Source organism: Panicum virgatum, chromosome 4K (assembly GCF_016808335.1).
Source record: "Panicum virgatum strain AP13 chromosome 4K, P.virgatum_v5, whole genome shotgun sequence".
Classification (NCBI taxonomy): Eukaryota; Viridiplantae; Streptophyta; class Magnoliopsida; order Poales; family Poaceae; genus Panicum; species Panicum virgatum.
The window spans coordinates 13104248-13119975 of NC_053139.1; the positions used below are offsets into that span (position 1 = coordinate 13104248).

General features: G+C 43.7%; 1 protein-coding gene, 1 long non-coding RNA gene and 1 pseudogene across 3 annotated transcripts; 2 read left to right on the forward strand and 1 right to left on the reverse strand.

Moving 5' to 3' along the window:
• The first annotated feature begins 303 nt into the window (after window positions 1–303).
• LOC120703196 lies at window positions 304–3599 on the forward strand. 2 transcript variants are annotated; one of them, XR_005686829.1, is made up of 3 exons: window positions 304–2071; window positions 2362–2509; window positions 3244–3599. It is a non-coding gene; the product is annotated as an uncharacterized LOC120703196 (long non-coding RNA). The 2 variants fall into 2 exon arrangements; XR_005686828.1 differs by lacking the exon at window positions 3244–3599 and having other exon boundaries at window positions 2362–3053.
• A 316-nt stretch (window positions 3600–3915) lies between these two features.
• On the forward strand, window positions 3916–10474 carry LOC120703198 (protein BOLA4, chloroplastic/mitochondrial-like). Its single transcript, XM_039987207.1, has 3 exons — window positions 3916–4243; window positions 4335–4402; window positions 10011–10474. Exons 1-3 carry the CDS (start codon window positions 3980–3982, stop codon window positions 10162–10164), a joined length of 486 nt encoding a protein of 161 aa, XP_039843141.1. The 5' UTR covers window positions 3916–3979; the 3' UTR covers window positions 10165–10474.
• A 298-nt stretch (window positions 10475–10772) lies between these two features.
• LOC120703197 lies at window positions 10773–14015 on the reverse strand (annotated as a pseudogene).
• Window positions 14016–15728: the final 1713 nt, after the last annotated feature.

Below are 15728 nucleotides of genomic sequence, written 5' to 3' on the forward strand. Positions count from 1 at the left end.
ACACTTTGTTGGTGTCTCTTATTTACTTTTGTAAACTTTATGAGTGTGTTTGCAGACAGAGGTACTGCAATTTGATGTAATGAGTGGGCGGTAGGCTGTAGCCTCTATGAGATCAAGGCCGGGATGCTTTTTCCCGTCATCTAAAAAACAATGTACTTCGCCCTAACAATATGTAAGTATGTTTTCTTTGTAGTGGTATGGATCCAACTGACGCAAGACTGCACCAGCCCTTCAGATTTTGGATTTCCCAAATATTTTCTCGCTCATGCGTTCTTATCAGACCGTGACGGGTACCACGCCGCGGCCGCCGTGCGCCGGTGAATCCACCGCGGCCGCCGTCCGCCCTTCCGCTCCACGCTCGCCGCGGCCCCCGTCACGGTCCACGCCGGGATGTGGTGCCCGATGAGCGGTGGTGGCGCGCGCGAGCTGCCCAAGAAGGTGACCTTCATCTCCGCGTACAGGATCGTGCCTCCTCCGGTCTGCCGTGCGGAGGGCTATAACGAGGGGCTGAGCGTGCGTCGCCGCCACGGTGCCTGCCGCGGCGCGTGCTCGCCAAATCCGGTGGGGGAAGACGGCGCAGCAGTTGAGCTGGCGGCCGGGGGGTGGGCTCACTCTTCCAATGCCGTTTTCAGCGATTCCATGTGCAATGTTGCAATGGCGGCGCCGGCAATGACGTGTTATTGGAGTGCAGCGGCCAGTAGGGTTCGATCCTGCATTCCTGCCCCTAGCAGCGATGCTAGACCAGGTGTTCGTGGCGATGTCCACCAGCGCCGGGCGGTGGTCCGCGCTGTTCTGTCCTTGTTACATGAGATCGACGCGCTTGTCTGACTCGAGGTATGGACTCGTTCTTTGGCTATATGGAATAGTGTACTTAACTGTTATTTTGTTGGGCAAAGCTCACCCCCTGACTGTGCTGCAGATTGAGAGGAAATGTAGGTTAGCTGTTCGAGCTAATGCTTGAGTAGCCGTCAGTATATTTGTTGATTAGATGTTGTCTTCCTAATTGAAAATTTCAACTAACATGAATTCTGACTACTAATTTGGACAGATGATTTTGCCAGTGCCCTTCTTCATGGCGGGCATCAGTGAGATTGCTCTTGTTGCTTGCAGCATTATGATAAATCAATGGTGTGTTCAAAGTTCGCATCTTTCTGAAATTTGTTGTGCTACTACTTCTTATCTAAAGAAACTTTTGAAAGTCAGTACAAGAATAGTTCTTACTGGATGGCTTTGTAATATCATTGAAGAGGATGTCAAGCACTTCCATTCTGTATATCTCCTTCACTTGGTCAAAACATAAATATAAGTCCAATTATGCTTTATATTTTTTTTTGTTTGAAAGTAGCATGTTCAAGGTGACATTTCTTTAGTTCCTATGTGTGTTTGTTGAATGTGAACATATCAGGTGCAAACCAACCCCTCCGTGCAAACCATGCAAACTTTAACCTGGGCCATCGGATCAACATCCAAGGGGAGGAGCGCAGGAGGTGGGAGGGGGGATTTGCAAAAGTGTGATTACCCAATCCAAGGGCGGACGGTTAATTGTAAAATTACCCAATCCCCCATGTCCTTGGATGTTGATCCGGTGGTCCAGATTGAAGTTTGCACGGTTTGCACGGAAAGGTTAGTTTGCACCTGATATATTCCCTTGTTGGATAACTCATTTGTGTTCTATTATTGGACCCTTACAGGTTTAGAAACAATTATGTGATAAATTTGATCCTATATTTAAGAAAATGATGCAGTGACTACTTTTATATCAAGGTTAGTTTGTTCAGCTGTTCATATTATGTTATTGACTATCGTAATATTTTTAATTGTCAATTTTCTTGTTGCTGACACATGGCAAGTCTCATGGTTGTGTTGATCCAGACATCTGAAAAGCACTATTATGTTGGCCTTCTAATTGAGTGTTGTGCACTAGATAGCTATCATGCTTGTCTGGTTGCAAGATGAAGTCGTGGAGATGATTATTCATGTTTGACTGCAGCATCATAGTGAACGACATGGGAGGGGTGGAATTCTTTTGATGATCAGTATTATTAGAAAATTCTCCTTCTGTTTGCTACAGGTATCAGAAAATTCTCCCATTCAAAGTGGATCATGAGTTGTTCATGATCTAGTACAAGATGTATTTGCAGCTAATAAGTCTTAATCGATTCGTTATCTTAGTGATCTTATTGAGATTAACTTGCTAAAAGAACAAAATAATTCTATTGCAGTTTCAGACTGTAGTTTGTCTGATATTTTTTCTATAGATTAATTTGAGATATGCATTTGATTAGTTATTTGTGGTAGCATTGGACACTAGGATATTCTGTAGTAATTGCTAAACTGAATTCAAGAACTTAATTCAAGCAGTAAAGCTCACACCATCTCGCGGTGGGCTGGAGGTGCTGGTCATGGGTTCCGGTGGCTCTGTGGCCACCTGCCACGGTAGCAGAGGGGTTGTGCCTGATGCCGCGATGCCACACTTCACTGGTTCTATGTCCGCACCCTGAAGCATGAGGTAATCCTCTATTATGCTTCTCGAACTAGCCTTGGAATGTTAGTTGTGATGAGGATTTTGTGGGTGAGTTTTCTGTTTGTTACCCAGTTGTTATGCTTGAGAAAAATGCATGAGAATTATGTAGACAAATAATGCACGATTGATTCTTAGTATCTTCATAAAAAGCATATTCCAGATTATGTTTTTCTAAAAAGAATGGGCAGACGCAATATATTAGCTTGGCTGTCACAAGGTGCATCCGCTGAAATCAATTATGCTCTTATCCTCCCAGTTATTGTTGTACTCAAGATACTTTGGGGAAAATTTGATGTAGCTCCAACAGTAATTCCTGTGCTTAAAGAATTTTTTTCTTTTTTTTTAGTGTGGTGGACGAAAGAAACATTCTGATTCGTTGCAATGTGGACAACTTTTTTTGTTCCTTTTCTTGAATAATTCAAATCATCAGGCAATGAGGGATACTGATAGCTGTGAGTTAGATTGTGTACTTTTCAAATTCTGTTATTCCATTTCTAAATATAGAGAGTGAATGCTGTTGAAATTTAAAGCACATTGCACCAAATGCCATACTGAATTTTGCCAAAAGGACAAGTTGAAGGCATATGGCATTTGAATTGAGTTGCACCATCATAAATCATAGTTTCTACCCGATTTTAATGTTCTGTTGTAAAACTAAGCTCTTCTATGTCCATTTTACATGTACATTTGTATCTAACTCATTTTATGATTAATGCCAGATTTGTGCCATTTCGACTGTAATCACCAGTAAAAAAGATGGATCCAATAATGGACTGGATTATTATATGTGAAGCTCTGTCCAAAAAATTTAGACTGTCATTGCATCTCACTGTGCCATCTCCACCAACAAATACTTTTGAGAGAAGCGAATATCCGAGAAAAAGCAAAAATGAAGTAGCTTTCTAATTGCGACACAGATGGTGATCCATCTTAGTGCATTATTTTCAACATTTCTACAAAGTGTTTTTAAATTGTCAACCTATTGTAAATGGTTGCACTCAACTTTGGAACAGTGAAGTTTAAAAATATTAAAACCTCATGCTAAACGCTTCAGCTCGTCTAGCCTGTAAAAATAGATCTGAGCTTTGAACTGCCATTTTGTACACCGTATGGGCAATCAACTATAACAAATAATTTTTATGATGAACTTTTGTCACCCGTAGCAACGCACGGGCATTCACCTAGTCTAGAAAAATGCCGATCAATCTCAAAAAAAAAGAAAAAGAAAAATGCCTATCGAATTTTTCAGCCATCTGGGACGGAGAAATATGGAGACGAGGAAATCCTACTGACTCCATTTTCAGCCCACGAGAATTTCGTTCGCAGGCCGCAGAGGTTTCGGGCCCAAAACTAGAGGCTACACGCCACACGCCCACACGCCCACACACCGCACCCGTAGAAATTAGAATCCCCTCCTGAGTCCTGACCTCTGCCTTCGCAGCTCCGGCAAGACCGATGTTGCCGATGAGGTCCGCCGCCGCCGCGCCGTGCTCGCTGGCAGCGCTGCTGCTCCGCCGCCTCTCCTCCCACTCGTCCTCTTCTGCCTATTCCGTCAGCCGCCGCGCCTCCTCTGCCCTGTCCTCTCAGCCCTCCGCCTCCCACCTCGCCACCAGCCCCCCTTGCCCCCTTTCCAGCAGCCGCAGGACCAGGGGATTCGCGGCCTGGGCCTCGGCGCCGGGGCCCGCCGAATCCCCCGCCACTAAGGCGCTAGAGGCCAAGGTACCTTCCTTTGCCACGCGGCCACGCGGGTTCAGCTTGCCGCTTCTAAGTTTTTGTTGCAAGTTCCAGAGATTCTGTTGTTTCTTGGCAGATCAAGGAGCAGCTGGAGGCCGACGCGGTCAGGGTCGTCGACAACTCCGGGGACGGCCGCCACGTCTGGTAAGTACCCACTTCTTCGCCTACAATACTCTCTTTTTCCTGCTGCTCGTTGGGTGGATTTTGCGAGCTCAGAAGGACACGGATTAATTTCTTGCATCTTGTTCTAAGCATTGCTGCTGAATGGTTCGGGAACGAAAGTCATATGCTCGATGTGAATCTAGGAGATATAAGCTTTTGGGAGTACAGTGGTTCTTCTCATTAGACAAATTAGAACTTACGTACTGGCTTTGCATCTCAGCACTGCTTTGAGTTTTCTTGTGGAATGCAGCTTACATCACTTTGGAGCATGTCTAGATAGTTTCTTCTCCATAAATGACGGGAGCAGTTCTCATAAAACTAAACAGAATGTACTGGTTCTGGCGTTCTGCATCTTGGCTATGCTTTTCTTTATAAGAGCTCTAATATATTAAGACAGTGAAAACATATTACAAAGCTCTGGGATCCCTGGTCCCAAAGAACAGACTTGTAGCTTCATAGCTATGACTAATGAGTCAACACAGTGACCAATACAGTGGTGCTCGATAACAGGGGAGCAGAGCAAACTAAAAAAGAGTAACCTGGACTCCATGGTAGCACACATAGGTGGTATCTTCTTCGAGGGCACCGGGCTCCGGAGAGAAGTGGCCATGACTTTAACACCTGGGATCCTCATTGCCGCACCCGATAGTATAGCCGGTGCTCCCCTTAACTGTCTGATCAGCCTTTATCGTCGAGGATTTGAGGGCTTGAGCCGTAGATATCGAATGAGTGTTGCTGGACTCAAGCGGTTGGCTCCATGTCGGAGCAACTTCAATGGATGTCTGACCGGTAGCAGACACTTTGCCACATACATGTTTGCTAGCAGATAGATGCACAGAGCATTGAAAAGTATAGTGCTCTGCTATAACTGAAGCTATTTTGATTCCTGCAAACTTGCTCGTGCATACTTCAGTTGCATGCAGCACATGTGCCCCCATGGCCCCATGTGAAGCTCTGCCCATGAGTCATCTGCACACAGGACTCCTAGGGACTGTCAAGGACAAGAGACACTTAGCCCACCATCAGAACTACAACAATGAGGTTGCCGGCATGCCCAGGGCTTTAGGCAGCACATGAGGACAGCCATCCCCACCACACAAGATGGAGGAGGTGCAGCCCACACCACCTGGTAGTAGGGAGGACTCAAATGCAGAAGGCATCCGCTTGTCAAGTTTTTTTTTCCTCGAACGCTCTGGAGAACTGCGCATCATTATATTAAGAAGAAAAGGGGGGGTTCCCCCCCCCCCCAAATGTTACAGATGAAAAGGGGCTGTAACCCCCCTAAAACAACTACACTGACTTGTCAAGCTTGCAGAAGCACCCGTGTGATCAACGGCGAGCGGGTGGTCCGCATACCGTCCAAGATGACAACGCTGCTGGACGCTCGCCGGCCCAACCTCCATGAGTGCACCCTGGGCAGGGTCTGGGAGACTGTGCCCAAGTTCCCAATCATGGAGAGTGGCAACAGCTTCGGAGTAGATGGTCACGTGTCCCGACCAGGGTTAACCAAACCGGTGGGAACCGGTCCGGTTTGACCGGTTACCGGTCCGGCCCGGTTCCGGTTTGGGCCGGTACCAAACCAGCCCAAATTCAAAATTCAAATTTAAATTTAAAAAAATGAAAAATTCCCAAAAAATTCCTAAAAATACTTCAAGGTGCGATGAATCTAATGGTGTCAAATTTTCTCAAAAATTCGTTCATTTAGTATAGTTTGCGGGGATTTGAAGTTAAACAAAAAAAAGTGTGCATACAAAAGTATACAAATACAATGTAAAAGTAGTACAAAAGAGGGTTGGAGGGTTCATTTAGGCTAAAATATGTTATACAAACATTTATTTAGTATACTTTGCGGGCATTTGAATTTAAACCAAAAAAGAAAAAAAATTGAATTTGGCCGGTTACCAGTCAAACCGACCGGTAAACCGGTCTAACCGGCCGGTATACCGGTACGAACCATTCGCACAGCGGATTTTAAATTCAAATTTGACTTCGACCGGTTTGGACCGGTTTCCGGCCAAACCGGTCCGGTATACCGGTACCGGGCCCTGCCGGTTTGGCCGGACCGGTCGGTAACGTGAACCCTGGTCCCGACACAGCTGGAGCAGCACCATGCTGCCCCCATGTTCACCGAGAACACAAAGAACCACAAAAGGAAAGGGCTTTATTCGATCACCCACCTCGTCTCGCGGGTGGAGTACACTGCCGGCAACCTTGCTGGCAAGTAGCACGCCCACTACCATCAAGACAAGGGAGAGGAGGACCTCCGTCCTTGACACGGCACCCATACGGGCCAAACTAAACTATTTGACTAGGCCTAAACTAACTAATAGGAGAAGGGGCCGTCCATCCTCCCTCATGCCGCCGGTGAGCATGCCGGAGGAGCGGAGGGAGGGGGCCGGAATTTGGAGAAAATTTGGGGCTGCTCGCACGCAGTTGGAAGAGGCTGTGTATCTCAGCATCTGTAAAGTGTTGGCCTGAGTTTGCTTGTGGAATGCAGTTTACATCACATGGAGCATGTAAGGATTGTTTTTTTTCCATAAATGGGGGTTTGTTAGGTTCCACCTGGGTGGAGGTTAACATTGCCTCCACCCACCCAAACAGACGACAGGTCAGCTCATAAACATCTCAAAAGGCCTAGATCAATTTGCCCTCCCTCTTAGCTTGTGGCCCAGATGCTTATCTCAGCACGTCACTTAAAAAACATTGGGCTAGCTAGTTTCTACTATTATATTTGTACACTATCCAAATAGCCGACAACATTTTTACTCACTCTTAGCACGGCCAATGGAAAAGAAAGAACAAAATTAAATAAAGGAAAAATGAAATGGGCTGTTAGCCAGTGTTGGCCTGCTTGGATTGGGTGGGTGGAGGAAGGTTTCCTTTCACCTGGGTGGAAGGGAAGATTCCTGTCATAAATGGGACCTTCACAATTGTCATGAAGTCCATATGACCAGTCACTGAAAAGTAAACATCTTCTAGTTTCTTTTGGCACTTGTAAGTTTAAACATTGATTTAACGGATGACAAGCTGGGATCTTTTACAAATGTGATGTTTATAAGCCTGTTCAGTATGGCATGAGATCAGTTATCAATTTTGCAGAAGTTTATCTGTTGTGTTCTGAATTAGAATCGTTCACAGTTTATAACTTTATTATCGATCTTTGAAAAAGAAATGATATAATTGTAAACAGCCAATCATGAGCAAGGTTTTAAAAAACGCTAGACGCTAGGTGAACGCTAGCCTATGGTTTAGAGTTTTTTGTGATTAAACGTAGATTAAACGTCTTTTGTAATTAAATGATACTGTGATTAAACGCAACGCTAGGCCAAAGTTTAGAGTTTAATCAAGATTAAACGTAGTTTTAAAACGTTTTTTAAAACAGGGATCATGAGATGTTATGTTATCATGGACCAACAACTAAGAAAATTCTACTGTGAGTTGAATGAGTGATCAGTGGTAGTGACTGTTCGGTCAATTCAAAAGAAAACAGATGATTCAACAAATGTACTTTTATTTTTTTTCTCGAACACGCAGGAGAGCTGCGTATCTTTGTATTAAGAGGAAAAAGGGGTTGGTCCAATTACAATAGACATCACGTCACCTTAGACCAGAGTGAGGGCTGCAAACTTAGTAGACTGTTACAAACAAGAGCCTGGGACCTTACCACACAGCACCTAACGTCCTAAACTTGCTCAATCAACCTTCCTGGGTTCAGGGCAGCAAGCCCCTTAGCCCAGCAAACCTCCAAAGCATGGATTCATCCTTGAAATCCTGGAGTGCCCGCTGCAAATTTGGGGTCATCCCATCAAAGACACATGCATTCCTATGTTTCCATAGAATCCAAGCTCCAAGAATGCATAGGGAGTTGAAGCCCTTCCTATGAACTTCTATTGAGAGTTCCAATGAATAATTTAAGATAATTGTAAGACGTTCCACATTTCATAAATTGCTGCATGTTCTGTAAAATATTAGGCATACAAGTTTGAAGCAATTATTCATCCTTTTGTTCATTTACACTTACAGAGAGTTAAGAACATAGCCTGTAAGTTACAACTCAGTTGGAGCTACTCATGCATGCAACGAATGCTAATTATGCATGCTCACTTTGATCACCAAAAGGGCGTACCCAGTGCCGTAGGCTTCCCGCACTGTGCGGGGTCTGGGGAAGGGTTGTTTTTAAGCCCCAAGCCTTACCCACACAAATGTGCAGAGGCTGGGGCTTGAACCCGGGACCTTCCGGTTACAGACGGTAGGCTCTACCGCTGCACCAGGCCCGCCCTTCCTCACTTTGATCACCAAGCATGACTAATTGGCAGTTAGAAAGCGGATGCCATTCGTTTAAAAGTAAAGGGTTTATGGCCTTGACATGGAGAGGACAAGGCTTTTAATGATACAGTAGAAGCATATCACACTGTTTTAACTACCATTCAGACCACTAATCCTAGCATTCATCAACCATTTATAATTCATTGTGATACCATTAAGTTTTTAATCATTTTATCTGGCATTTAACTTTCGGATGTTCTGCTGAATGTTCATATACATCAAAGCTGCTCTTTTCTTCAAACTCTGTGTAACACACTTCTATAAGTTGATTCCAAGAATTTAAATCATCCTCTCTACAACATAACACACTTCTTTTGTGAAACTCGTCGTCATTGTTTAGCATTCAGTTACTGAATAAACAGTTAATAACAGAAAACCAGGGTAATATTTATGCTAATAAATGATACTTCATGGTTCCTTCTATTCAACCACTGCACACATCAGCTGTTGTTTGTGGTTTTATCTCACGTCCTTTGGTGTTCAGTTTTTTCCCATCACATGTTACTGACTTTACCAGTCCATTAACTTGGGATGGAGTAAATTGTAACAAAGACGGTTGAGGCCATATAAAATGTTTGCAATCCATCATTACATTGTCCAGCAGCTTCTTGTCAATGTCGATGCATATGGCCACATTAAGCTCAAAAATCATAAGATCCATCATAAGTTGATCTGTTTATGTGCCATGCCCTATGTTGGCCGCACAAGTGTTAACTGCCTTCACTAGATTTTCGAACTAATGATGGAAAATTAACAAAATGATGAGAATTTCTCCAAGGAACATAGATATTTTCAATTAAAATTTTGATTATTTACTATAAGCATGTAAAAATGCAGCATGAAAGTAAATAGGAAAACATATAAGGGTAGGCTTCAATGCAAGAGCCTTTTGAAGATGAAAAAATGTAAGATGTGGAAAAGAAGAACGCAGGAACAATTGTACAAAAGATCCTTAAGAATTGTTACTGTTCCATTACTTCTTAGATGTAACTGAGTAACTCCCCAGGGACCCACTTGTTTTCTTGTCATATTTGTGATGATGATTTTCAGCCCTTTCCCCCTCTTTTTATTGTATTTCAATTTTCAAATGATTGTTTTGGACATTATGCGGATGATATGATTTACAGATTGGCTGACAACATTATGTTTTATTTTGGATATGTAGGATGTTTATGCATTTTTTGTAGAATTATTTATCATTGATGTCATTTTCTGTTAAATGTAATTCTGAAGCTGAACTAACCCCAATCTGTTATATTCTCAGCATAGATGTGGTTTCCAAGGTATTCGAGGGAAAATCTGCAGTAAATAGGCAGAGAATGGTCTACAAGGTTATATGGGAGGAGCTTCAGAGCACCGTGCATGCCGTGGACGAAATGACTACCAAGACACCAGATGAAGCTGCTGCGAACAAGTAATTCAATACTCCTGTGGAGGCAGTTAAGCTCTCCGTCGAAGATCAGGCCCTTGCCTTCACCAAGTTTCTGTTTTTTTTCCTGAATAATCAATAATTCGCGATGTGATTAGTGTGCTTTCAAAAAGAAATATATGCCATTCGATTTGCCTCCACAAACAAATTGTGATGCTATGTGCAAGCGTCTGTGGCTGCTAATTAGCTGTGTAAGGGCTAAATATAAGTCATGCAGAGTATAAAGTGGGTAGACAGGTGTAAACTCCAGCACGCCGATGTATCCAAAAAAAAAACTCACGTTTTAGGCCTACAAAGCTCATGCCCAATGTCTTGAAGTCTTGTAGGCTGTAGGCTGCCTGTTACGGCAGTTAGGGGTGATGGGATCGTCAACCTATTTCTCGTGAATGTGCTAACTGCTTAGTAATTCTAAACTCACCATTCCGTAACCTCGACATGAGAGGACAGTGGTACAGAATAATCAGAAGCGAGAAGAATTCTGATCCGCAGAGAGATTCTACCACTGAGCAGAATAGACGGCCTGCTGCTACAAAGAACAATTCTAGTACTAGCTGTGAATGAGCAGAATAGACGTCGTCCCTCACCTTTACTCCCAAGTTCAGTTTAATCCTTTGACATTCATTTTTTGGGTTCAATCTAGTCCTCGTCTGCGGTTTTATCATATACTCGTCTGCTGTGAATTAAGCAAAGTTAACCGCAGAGTTATGAGTATTGATCAATTACAAACAAATTTGTGCTTCTTAGAATGGCCTGATAAAGAGTATATAAGAAGTTAAGAACAAATTTGTTCATTATAATCTTAGATTGAGCACAAATCCCTTGTCTACCAAACTGATGTGATGGAGTAGTCAATTTTGCTTAATTGCTGCAAACATATCCTGAAGAGGGCGATTTGGGGCATCAGGGCGGGCAATAATCTCAACGACCTTGTACAAGATTCTTGACACAACAATGCTTCCACGGCTACGTCAGCAACCTGGTCCCTAGATATGGATCCCGAATAAAGTGTGTCCTGAAAAAATGCAACAACGAAATGGCATGCACTAATTATCAGTTCAAAACGTTTTTTTCCTGGTAATCCAATGTAAGATGAGAAAACACTAAAACGCACTGGGGGGGCAATAAAATGTATTACTGTCGCGTAGAATAAAAACATGTTACTTATAAATTCAGTCTATAAAAAGTAACCCCTCCAGTAAAAGAAATACTAACAAATTATGAAGACATTGAAATGCATAGTGAAACCAATTATCATCAGTAAACGAAATGCTATAGAGTGCAGATGTGCTAATCCCAATCTTGGACAAGATCAGTTATGAACTTAACATTGTGTCATGTACAACAAGAACTTATATGTTCTAAAATTCTTTTCCTTCTTGGCCAAACCTGACTGACTATATCTGAGCAACTAAGGAAACACCAATGCTAAATTATGTAAATCCACTAATATACACATACAATTTTGTTTTGGTAATAACACCAGCAACTAAATTTAAAGCTTTTACCTCAGGCTCCATGACTATATTTCCAGTTGGTGGTTGATCTGTCAGCCCTCCAGGCCTTACAATGGTGTAATTTATTCCTGATCTCCTGATGTGTTTCTCTGCCTGAAGCTTTGCAACCAGTGTTAACCCAAGCAGGTTGAGCACAATGTAGGCTGGATTAAGAAGTTGACCCATAGCTGCACCATTTACTAAAATGGAGCTGACGAGAATGAATCTCGTGACACCTGCTTTTCGGCATGCTTCAACAAGGTTCACCGTGCCAAAGTTGTCTACCTGCAATAGTGAAATTCTAACATGGTTGTCATTTATGAAACAAGAGTATGCATTGGCATCCAATGAGATAATATGATCAGAGTCCTAAAGCTTTTATTTGAAAGACCACGGACTGATAATTAGTTAAAAATAGTTAAAATATAGAGGCATCAGATTTTAATAATACTATGAGTATTTGTGCCAATATTTTTTTTCCCTGAACAAGAGAACAAGAGATTTGCTGTGAATTTGTTAGAAGAAAAAAAAGAAAACACACAAAAGAACAAAAAGGTTACAACTGATGGAGACCCTAGCCATGAACAAGCCCCCACCCCAAATCAAAACAAATGCGGAAGTAAAAACCCCTCAGAACCTGATGACCAACTAGAAACTCAAGAAGCAATAGATTGCAACAAATCAGCTCCCCCAGAAAGAAACAGCAAAAGCCTCACAAAAGGTGATGGTGGACAGTTAGTCAGACTATGCGTCTGTTATTGCTGAAGGGTTTGGCTGGCGCGTCGTTGAAATGTCATTACTATTGAATTGCTTCTTAATGAGAGGTATGCCCCTTCGATTGGAGCAAGGGATTGTCTGGAACACACGCCAGTTTCTTTCCTTCCAAATCTGCCAACAGAAGTAGATAATGATCCCAGAGGTAAAAGCTTTCCTTCCTGAAGTTCTCTGCCTAGATAAAGCCCCTTACAGATTGACGGAGGACAGTCAAGTCGAACCAAGTTGTAATCAGTTCCCATACTTGCCTGGAGTAATCCCAGTGTTTACAAACTCAGAGGGTATATGGGAACATTGATCATCCTCTGAACGAAAATGCTTATAATTGCTCTTCTGACAAAAGAAGGCTAGAATCTAAACTTGCATTGTCCACATAGGCATCCATTTCAGGGGATGGAAACTCTTACTGACGGAGTGGATCCATTTCAGGGGATGTAAACAGGCTATATCAGATCAAACATGAATCGTCCACATAGGCATGTACTGAGCCAAAACACATTAGGAAAAGCAAAATAATTATGTGCCAAATGCCAACAGTCAGAAGATAATCTTCTTTGAACTAGATTGGAGAACTAGACACCACATGTGCAAAACAAAACAACAATATCGTATCTTTGGCTCTTTTAATTTGTACTTAATTAAACAAGGACAGCATAACTCTTGACACAAACTAGGCAACTAGCTAAACATGTACAATGTTGTATTAATTCGGTTCGCGTTCACGTTGGGTTTAGGAATTGGGCCAACCTACGTTTACAAAGCTTCTACCAATTTTCAACACTTCTCACAGGCACAAACATTTCACTATTTCAGGGCACATCCAGTAAAGAACTTTTCCCACACAACATCGAGATTCAATCCCATACGAGCAGAAAGATCATCGAATGTAATCAATGGACAAGAAAGAACAAGCTGCCACTTTCTCTACAGTCTACATATAAATAATCGGGTACAAACCTTCCACGGAGCAAAAGGGTCGAAGGACCGCCGGAACCCCGTCGCGCAGACGACGGCGTCGACACCGCGCACAGCCTCCACCAGCTTGTCGGCGCCTTCCGTCACATCAGCTGTGACCTTCACTCATAGCACAACCCCAATTCGCACCACCATCACCACCACCGACCAATAGAAATTGGCCCATTTAACACGGGCAGCGACACAAGCGGAGCAGCTCAAAACTCACGAATCGAAGGTTGGGGTCCGGGGGCAGGCTGCCGCGCGCCCTCTGCAAGTCTGTGGTCCCGGCGACGACGCCGAATCCCTTCGCGAGCAGCTTCTCCACGACGCGCTTGCCGGTGCGCCCCGTCGAGCCGGCCACGAAGACGGTCGTCGTCTTCTTCTCGGAGGCCGGCGAGCTCGCCGAGGCCGCGTACATGGTGGAGGCGGCCCTGGAGCGGAAGAGGAACTTTCTTGCGGTGGCTGCAGGGAGCTCGAGGGCTACGGCGGGGTGTAGGTGGGGGCGAGCGGTGACGGCGCCGAGAGCGCTGGCCATGAGTTTCCTGTGGCGTGGGCGAGTGGGCACTCTGCTTGTTTGGGATGTTTCTAGTGCGGTTTGCATTTCTCGGTTTCTCGCCCCTTTTTGGACCTTATGTGTCCATATATATTTTTATAGCAAATGTCCTTTCTCTAACATTAGATGGAGAGAGATGGAGCCTTTATTTGGTAGGATGTAGTACAATGCTAATTTCTCGCAGAAACGTAGCAAGGGGATATATAGTGTGCACGTGAATTTTGATCATGAGAGCATGAAAAAAATTCTTCCAAGGATCACAACAATTGGACAATGCTCAATGCAAAGATAAGTAGCATATGCATAAAATTTTTAAAGTAACTCATCATATGGCTTTGGTAGGACTTTGACAAATCAAAGAAGAGTGTGTAAAGACTTTTTTTAAAGTTTTTCAAATAAAATTTCCCAAGTACTTAAGATTAAGAGTGAAGATCGGATCATCGAACCATATCACATCAACTACTTAGATGAGCATGCTGTTTTAAAGATTTATTTACAAGCATCAAAATGATAAGCATGGAATAGAACTTATGCAAGCCAACCATAGAGGATGCATTTGGTTGTTAGACTAAGCATAGCATGACTAGGATTCTAAGCCAGGTTAGCTCAAGCCATAATAAGATTGTGCAATAGAATATGTTTGGTTGGCTTCATTGGATAAGCTTGGCTCGAGTAAATTTTTGTTTGGTTTCCAGCATAATGTGGTAGAATAACCTTGAATGCGTTGAAGGCGAAGTTCCCACTCGAGTTATCTCTCTCCCTTCTGTTTTGTTCTCTCCGTTCATTATCAATGGTGAAAACATCTGAACCCCCATCAATAAAAAAGAAAATATTTGAGTAGAAGCTAGCTGGTAAGCAACTCGACAGAAAAACCAACGCAAGCGTAAATAAAAGACGAATTACCAACAATCATCCAAACTTCAAATTCTAAAAGAGGTGAATAACCCATCAAACAAGAATAAAAGACAAATTACTCGTCATCCAACAAAATGGGTAGGTTCAACTGGCGGACTCTTTCCTTTGGTGATGATTTTCTTGCACTTTCCAGCCAAATCACGCCCAATCCACACGTCGTGCTGCTCAGTCTAGCACGAGGACAGGAAGCGAGATTACACCGACACTCAATCCAAGCACCGTCGCGCCTTCAAGGACAGCAAAGGGGGAGCAGCATCCCGTGTCAGATCTAGCAGGGCCAGCTATCATCTCCGCCGGATGCGTCCGCCTCCACCGTCGGAGACGACGAGCAGCATGTCGGAGCGAGCGAATCAAGAAGAAGGACCTCCATCTCGCCAGAAACACCGCGGGATTGGAAAACGCGCGCCGGCTCAGCGCCTCCATCTTAAAGGACTATGCACCTCCGAGGAGGCGAGCTCGCCGGAGCAGCACCTCTCCGACCTCCCTTACCAGGCAGTTTTGACGGCAGCAGTAGACTCAGGTGGTGCGGGAGGTGGCGGCGGCGACAACAGGAAGTAAGGCAGCGGGAGGTGAGGAAAGCTAGGCCAGTGCCTTGTACAAGCCTGGCTTAGTTAGTATGCTCGGACGGAGCGTTTTCAGCAAGCCTGGCTAGGGGCGGCACTTTGCATAAGTCTAGACTGGCTAGCCGGACTGACCAGGCAATCAAACAAGCTCATCCTGTATTACAGAAGACTGGCTAGGGGATATACACCCAATCAAACAGCCCCAGAAAGTATGTAGATCATGTTGATTCATTTTATTTGAGTTTGATCTAAAGGATTTGATCTAAAATTCATTTGAAACTCAAGAATCAGGGAGATC

Coding starts and splice junctions, on each gene's coding strand:
- LOC120703198 (XM_039987207.1), top strand. CDS start 3,980: ATGTTGCCGATGAGGTCCGCCGCCGCCGCGCCGTGCTCGCTGGCAGCG. Junction 4,244..4,334: donor CTAAGGCGCTAGAGGCCAAG/GTACCTTCCTTT, acceptor GTTTCTTGGCAG/ATCAAGGAGCAGCTGGAGGC. Junction 4,403..10,010: donor GGGGACGGCCGCCACGTCTG/GTAAGTACCCAC, acceptor TTATATTCTCAG/CATAGATGTGGTTTCCAAGG.